Source organism: Malus domestica, chromosome 03 (genome assembly GCF_042453785.1).
Source record: "Malus domestica chromosome 03, GDT2T_hap1".
NCBI classification, from domain to species: Eukaryota; Viridiplantae; Streptophyta; class Magnoliopsida; order Rosales; family Rosaceae; genus Malus; species Malus domestica.
Window position 1 is genome coordinate 30,787,855 of NC_091663.1, and position 7,717 is coordinate 30,795,571.

The 7,717-nt window shown below is 35.8% G+C and overlaps 2 protein-coding genes across 2 annotated transcripts; one reads left to right on the plus strand and one right to left on the minus strand.

Annotated features, from left to right (window-relative positions):
* Positions 1-405: 405 nt before the first annotated feature.
* LOC103419028 (squamosa promoter-binding protein 1-like) lies at positions 406-2,462 on the plus strand. Its single transcript, XM_008357151.4, has 2 exons — positions 406-963; positions 1,844-2,462. Exons 1-2 carry the CDS (start codon positions 599-601, stop codon positions 2,052-2,054), a joined length of 576 nt encoding a protein of 191 aa, XP_008355373.1. The 5' UTR covers positions 406-598; the 3' UTR covers positions 2,055-2,462.
* A 1,392-nt stretch (positions 2,463-3,854) lies between these two features.
* LOC103430685 (probable protein phosphatase 2C 39) lies at positions 3,855-6,819 on the minus strand. The gene is made up of 5 exons (XM_008368839.4): positions 6,384-6,819; positions 5,211-5,456; positions 4,784-5,060; positions 4,327-4,481; positions 3,855-4,225 (listed from the first exon to the last, which is right to left on the minus strand). Exons 1-5 carry the CDS (start codon positions 6,414-6,416, stop codon positions 4,088-4,090), a joined length of 849 nt encoding a protein of 282 aa, XP_008367061.3. The 5' UTR covers positions 6,417-6,819; the 3' UTR covers positions 3,855-4,087.
* Positions 6,820-7,717: the final 898 nt, after the last annotated feature.

Consider the following 7,717-nt stretch of genomic DNA (forward strand, 5'->3'; position numbering starts at 1 on the left):
AGTCATCTCCATTGGAGGTGACCTTAATTTCAACAATGTGAACTACCCTTACAGGCTCTTCCTATACTATTTCACTTATCTCTGCATATTATATATTGTTAATAAATCATCAAACTCATCTATACACGTTCTAATCAAGGGATACTCTTTTGTTACAAATTCACCACGTAGTGAGCTCCCATTGGACAGATGGTTCATATTTGAAACACGCGATAAACATTGATTGACGAAAGAGGCCACTGCATGAATAGGTTGCAAGAGAAAATCCCTCGGTCTGATTAACACAATGTGTTCTTATATTTCACACCGATGCAAATTAAGCTTTCAAATCCTAACCTCGTTTATGAAGATGAAGTGCTCTTTTGTTATATATTCACTGTTTCATTCAAAATTCGGCCACCTTATACGACATCGACACGCGTGTTAAAGAATGGAGCTTGTGTTTGTGGTCCTATTCCACTTTTTCTTCACCTATTAATTCCTTACACTTTCTTCACCTTCACAACTCCATCCAGTTTCCCCCTTCTTAATAATGCTCAACCATTCTCCATTTAACCAAAACCTCATTGTAAATTCTGGCACTTACACTTCCTAAACAATGGAGGGCAAGAACTTTGAAGGAAGGCAAACATGGAAAGAGAAGGCGAAGAAGGATGTCGAGGAAGTAGAGGATGACTACTCGGATGAAGAAGAGACCAGTGGTGGTGGCGGAGGGTTGATGCTGAGATTTGAAGAAAATGAGAGGCAGAAGAAAGCCGCTGCAGCTGGAAGAAGAGGATCTGGTGGCGGAGGTGGAGGTGGAGGGGGGATAGCGCAACCGTCTTGTCAAGTGGAGAGGTGTGGGGCTGATTTGGTTGATGCAAAGAGGTACTACCGCCGGCATAAGGTTTGTGAGTTTCATTCCAAGGCAGCTGTTGTGATCGTTTCCGGGATTCAACAGCGGTTTTGCCAGCAATGCAGCAGGTCTAATTGCATCCCACTTTCCCTTTCTTGCTTGCTTGCTTGCATTTTTCTGCTTCTGTATGATTTAGCACTGCTTCAGTATGATTTATGGAATAAAATTGGGTTTTATACTCTCAGAAAGCAAAAACTCCATCCATACATAATTAGGGTTTTGACTAATAATTCTCAATGGGGAATTAAACTTAGAAAAATTCTTTTCATTAGTACATATAATAATTAAGGATTTCTGTTCCATTTCAGATCATGATGTCACTTAGAACTTGGGTTTACAGCTATGTAACAATTTTTGTTGAAGCAGATTATTCCTTGAGTTATGATTTTTCCTGAAAGCATCTTTCCATGTGGAGTCAAATAGAACATAACATTCTAAATCCATATATGCTGGAATATTAAAATAATTAACCACCTTTAATTGACTGGTATTGTTAATGGTGTCAAGAGGTTAATTAATTTAGTCAAATGCAGTCACTGGTCATGCTAAACCATGCAAGGCATATAACTGGTACAAGCTTTTAAAATTGGAGATGATGTAAATTATTAAGCGGCAGAATATTAATAAATGTCTGCTTAGCATAATGTGTTATCCAATCAGTGAATATTTTCATTCCTTTGCTGTCCATTAATTATACCCAAGTAACTGAACTTGCTACGGCCAATGCTATTTCTTGTGAAATTTAATTGCAGAATTTTTTGAGACCCTTAATTAATATGTTGAAGTGACTTCCGAATACCTCTTTTCTCTTCTTCAAGTCTGAAGCGTGCCCAAGGAAAAAAATCAATTGCAAAAATCATTTCTCTTAATTTAATCCTTCATAAAATAGTACTTCTACATATCACCATGTTTTAGAACTTTTCCTTATTATGGGGATGCACTTCACAGGTTCCATGAGCTAATTGAATTTGACGAAGCAAAGAGAAGCTGTCGCCGGCGTTTGGCAGGACACAATGAACGACGCCGCAAGAGCTCAGGCGAACCTTACGGAGAAGGATCGAGCCGGAGAGGGGTTGGTCACCAGTACAAAGAAAGTCAGACTGGATATCAGATCACACCCCCAGGAAACTCTTCTTCCAAGCATTGCCAGATCAGATAAGGCCAATGCATGTTGTGATCTGCCCTCTACATGCTCCCTCTCTTCTGTCATCCATGGATTTTAGAAGCTCTACGTATGATTGTTCTAATTATGCTAAATATTGAGAATTCTGAAGGAAGTGCTATTTCTTTGTCTACCTAATTAGCTACAACCTTATGTTGGTATGCTTTGTCTCTAGGCCATTACGTATGTAGACTATGTAAGCTTCTCAAGCTAATGTGTTGTATGGTTATGTAGTTTAGACTCTTGCGTGGTCATAAGTGCTTATTATAAGCACAACAAAACTTCTACTGGAAGATCATGTGCTTCTTAGAAAAGCACTTACAAAGTATTTATGGATAAGCAAGCACCTCAAAGAGTTTTAATAAGATAATTATAAGTCGTTGGATGAAATACCAACACGTATTAGACTTTGTGTGAGATAATGTTTAAGTACGAAGCACTTATGCTCACAATACATGAGCGTATGTGCTTATAAGTGCATATCCTGGAACTGATTTACTATAAGCACAGCATAATCCTCACTAAGTTCAACTGCTTTCCGAAAAAGTATTTTGAGACTCGATAAAAAAATTCTATTAGTGCATCTAGTTATTTCTGTCAAGGCCAAACACGATTTTAGGTATCTAAACATGTACAATGTCAAGCATATGCTGACAAAAGGTTGGACCAATTAAGGCAATTATTCACCCCTGATTTATGATTAAACAAAAATAATTAAAATGTGCAACATGGTTTTTCACCATGATTGAAGTTTTGGATAGTAAGATGCTGAAAACGACTGCATATTATGGATATTACGGCCAACTACAATATGCTTCTGCTGGTCATATATTACTAGGATTAATAGTGACGTCTTATCTAAGATATTTTCCATACGAAACGACAACCTATCTTTCTGTTCATATATATTTCCCTTTTGTTAAGGTTCATCTTCCCTAGCTGTCTTTTTGTCTGCAAATATTAGCTTTTACCTTTTCTTTCGTTTTCGAACCAAAAAAAAAAAAAAAACGCTTTTCTTTTGTTTTCTTTTGTTTGTGATGGCTTATCGATTATCTTTGTCACCATGTCAAATACTTTCTTCATGATATTTTTGAAAATTTTGATAAAAGAAAGATAAAGACTTCAATTTCCAAATTACAAGTAGGAAAATATGCCAAATTAAATATGACAGTATATTACTAATTTACCTGTAAATAATTCCTTCTAACAGTAGAAAAATAATAGAATGCAAAAGATGAAAAAAGGAATGCAAAAATCATTCCATTTAAAAATCTTCAATAAAAACTAGAATTTTTTTTAAATAAACGATATTATCTACACTAAAAAGATGAAGGAGTGGACTAAGCCTTACAATAGGCTAACAATTCAAATTCATTTTTTTGTGAAAATCGAATCTAAATCCTCTATAGAATTTTATCACTGAAAAACTACTAAACATGTAATAATCCCACACGTATAAATAAGGGATCTTTCATGTGATTCTCATGTACAGCTAATTTGGTACTAATTTATTATGACTGCAACCCATACACTCCACCTTTTATTCCAAATATAAATTAAAAAAATGAAAACTAATGAAAAAGGCTTGAAAACTTTGAGTTTTAATAATAAGGACAAAATAAAGGGTAAAGTGAATAGTACCAGGATTGACTTTTTAATGTAAAAATATGGTTTTTCGTTAAAGTGAATAATACCAGGTGCTTTTCGTTAAAATTCTCAGTAAAAAATGGACAGACAATGACAGGCACCAGGGGAACATTGAAAACATGTTTTATTTCCTGTTTATTGCCCCATCAGTGAAAAAGTTGTATTTTGATTGAAGATTTGTAAAAGATTATGTTTCCGCACATAGTCAGTTTCAGGAGGTGTTGACTCCAAGACCCTCGTTCTAGCTTTTATATGAAACCCTCTCAACTACAATGTAAAGGGTACAAGAAACTTGAAGCACACTTGAATGCCTGTTTACGAATACAACATACCTAATACATGATTAAGAAAAAGGTCAATTATATGACATAGAAATTACGCATTCACCGGAATCTTACAACTATACAGGAAATATCATCAGAACTCTTCCTATCGACGGCCTCTTCAGTAAGGCGCTTTGCTGCTGCCCGCGCATCCTTTATATGTATGATACAATCCACAACTTCTTGGTTCGTCATCACCTGACATCAAATTGCATAAACAAATTTCAAGCCCAATGCTTTGCCATTTAAGTACATGTTGCAGTAAGTAGATATAGTTGCAAAATTTAAGATAAACCAACCTTCCATAGTCCATCGCTTGCCAGGACAACGAACTCTGTGGTATCATCTATTAAATCCATTATCACATAAGGTTCAGAACTGAGATGTTTCTTCAAGCTCTTGTCGCCAAATGCTCTTGCTACCGCCAACTGCCCATCAACCCGTGGAACGTCCCCTGAATTCATCATAATCACAAAATTAAAAACTACTACAAGAAAGCATTGATGTGATGAGAATGGCAAGAACTAGAGAACCATAAATTGATAAGGCTTTATGATCAATCTCAACAATGGAAGCTATGCTCAAGCACCTAAGGTCACAACTCGCAAATCAAAAATCGAAGCTAGTGTACTTAACGAGTGAACAACAAATCCCATAAAACTCAAACAACTTAAAATTTAAGTAGTATTAAAAGACAGTATATTTCTCCGGGTGGTTTCCAAGCACATTAGTTTGTATCATCAGAAATGTTATCACCTGGAAAGTTTGATACAAAACCACCTCTGTTCTCGATATCTTCTCTTTCTGTGCTAGGCTCGTGATCAACAGATAATTGTTTAGCAACACCATTCTTGCAGATAATAGCTCGAGAATCCCCAACATTGGCTACCACCAGCTTCTGGCAGTCAATTAAAATGGCCGTAACTGCTGTTGAACCCCCTTTGCCCAAATCAACTGCTTTCTCCAGAATGTTAGCATCTGTTACACGATATGCTCTTTCAACTGCCTTCTTGGGTTCTGTCCAGAAATCAGGCTGGGGAAAAAGGAAAACAAGCACCAAAAAGTATGGAGACGTTGAAATTTGATATGTAACACAGTTTAAGTGTAAGAGCTATCAAACAACTACAAGATCAAAGCATGTAAAAAACCTAACATAATACCAAACAACTACCGCATACATTACCTCTTCTACAATATTCTTAAAGAGATTAGACTGCAAGTACTCAGGAATTTCATGGCTCAAATGACCATCAAATATTGCAAATAGTCCAAGCTCGTGGTCATCGATGTGCTTAAATTGCGCAACAACATAATCTTCCATAGGATGATGGGATTTTCCCTTTACCAAGTGGAAGCCATGTGTTATGTGATGCGACATCTTGCTCTTTCCTTTTCCAGAGTCGGGGTCTGATGGACCTAAAACTTTCTCCTGCAACAAACCAAAAAAACTCACATTTAGATTCTCAACCGGAAAAATGAAACAGATAATATCAGAATATCCAATTTTAATACGAGACCAGCAAGAGTATGCTGAAAAGTAATCACTTTAAGAAGACAAAACGAGAGAGAAAGGGGGAGGGAGAGGGAGAGAGAAAGGATACATTTTTTGAGAAGCTAGTTACAAAATAATCGAGCTTTGTTTTCTACTCTAATTGCCAGGCATTAAATAATCATCTTACCAATAAAGCATCAAACAATTATCTATATTAGTTTAACTAGTCCATCACTTCCACTCAACTTTAGCAGTTCAGACTGTTCAATGAATTCAAGCCCTGTCCCCCTCTTCCACAAATACAAATTAATCAAAGCAAGGCAATGTAAAAAGTAGATGGATTTTACTTTACTTAGTAGTTTCTATAAATGTTCTGTCTAGAATTCTCCTATTTCTTCATTGATTTCACTAAAAGCTTCTGCTGCATTTTATCTTCCCAACTGAAATGTTCTTTCAATACCCATAAACCCCAAGTAGCAGGAGGAAAAAGGAAGAGGGATTTAATAAAAAATGATAAATAAAAGGGTTTTCTTCTTCCACCATCCATAAACCCCAAGGTAGCGAGAGCAATGAGGAACAGTACAGTTACAGATCTAAAACTGCAATTTTGAAAAAAAAAATTACACAAATAAATACGATTTAGAGATATGGGTTTTTGTTAATAACATACATAACACAAGGATATGAAACAATTTCTCTATATGGTTTGGATGAAAACTAAATTTGCAGATCAGAAAGACATTATGAGCAAGCCAAAAGAAGCCAATTGATGAACAGAGCGGTGAACCAATTGGAAAAATAATTGAAACCCATTAAAGCAAATACATGGAGGAGTAGAGTTACTGTAAATGTAGCAAAACATACCTTCATCTTATGGAGAATTTCTTTGCCGGTCATGGTTTTCCTGATGTGAGCCTTATCTGTTTAAAAAAAATGAAAGATGGAAAATTTGGAATTCTAACACACTGGCCAACAAAACAGAGGAAGAGAGACAAAACCCAGAGTCAAGGAGAGAGAGAGGAGAGAGAAGTGAGAAGGGTTGAGGATGAGAATGAGGAATGAGGATGATGGATGTGTTGACACGCCCTCTCTTCTCTCTCTCTCTCTCTCTCTGTTTTCCAGCCTTTCTCTTCCAATTGTATGCCGTGTTGTTCTCTGCATTACTCAATGACGCGTTCGCGCCGCTCCTTGTTTTCTTATCCCTTATTTAATAAGATTACTGTTATTCCTAGCCTAATGTGTTATCACTTCATTCATTTTTAATTAAATATATAATTATAAGTTTGTTCATTTGTAAAATAAGAAAAAAGGTGCTGTCTTGATTTTTTTATGGGGATACTAGGAATCCTCACATCCTATCAATTTATCGTATATCGTGGATCAATTTTCGTCAGATATTATTTGTATTTAATTTTAAATAAAAAAAATTAAATGATTTCTTACCGCACGATATACGATGAAGGGCTAAGATGTAGAGATCCTTAGGATCCCCACAAAGTGGATCCGGATGGGATTCAATTCTGTAAAATAATTGATAAGGATAATAATAGTACTAGGTTAGATGCAAAAGAGTAAGGTTTTAAACGACGTTAGGCGCTAGTCGAGCAGAATGTTGGGGCCTAGCGCTTAGGCGGATTTAAGTAAATCTATTGTATTTCGTGTAAATAAGTGTTTGTTTATACTTAATATATATATAATTTCATCATAAACTAGAAAATAGAATGACATATATATTATGACGTATTGGAACATAATAAAAACATGGGAGCAAACATATAATGTGTGTTTATTTAAGTGTTTAATAAGTCTCTTACAATTTATTGGAAACAATAAAATGCAAAAGGAAAGTAATCTATTTTCTATCTAAGTGAGTTGCAACCTAGGCATGTGTCTAGGCGAGTCTGTGCGGGTGCCTTAATAGGTCTAGGTGCCCTTTCTTAATTTTCAAACGCCAAGGCATTAATCGAGACGGTGGCCAACCGCCTAGCACTTAGGCGGGGGTTTTTAGAACAGTGGAAAAAATAATAATAGGTTGGACACCGAAAAAAAATAATAGGTTGGACGTTAAACACTATAAGGAGCTCTAAGATTACATTCAATTGTGTGAAAAAGAATAGACAATATGTAAGTCAAATTCGTAAAAATAAAAATAAAAAAGAGAGACATATAGGATGATGATAGAAGGAATTCTGGAACGA

Bases quoted from the DNA above. Each gene is read 5' to 3' on its own strand.
- LOC103419028 (XM_008357151.4), top strand. From the start codon at position 599: ATGGAGGGCAAGAACTTTGAAGGAAGGCAAACATGGAAAGAGAAGGCG. The intron at 964-1,843 runs GTCTAATTGCAT...TGCACTTCACAG, and splicing joins TTTTGCCAGCAATGCAGCAG to GTTCCATGAGCTAATTGAAT.
- LOC103430685 (XM_008368839.4), bottom strand. From the start codon at position 6,416: ATGACCGGCAAAGAAATTCTCCATAAGATGAAG. The intron at 5,457-6,383 runs GTATGTTTTGCT...GGTTTGTTGCAG, and splicing joins AAATTCTCCATAAGATGAAG to GAGAAAGTTTTAGGTCCATC. The intron at 4,226-4,326 runs GTTGGTTTATCT...ATTTGATGTCAG, and splicing joins CAAGCGATGGACTATGGAAG to GTGATGACGAACCAAGAAGT.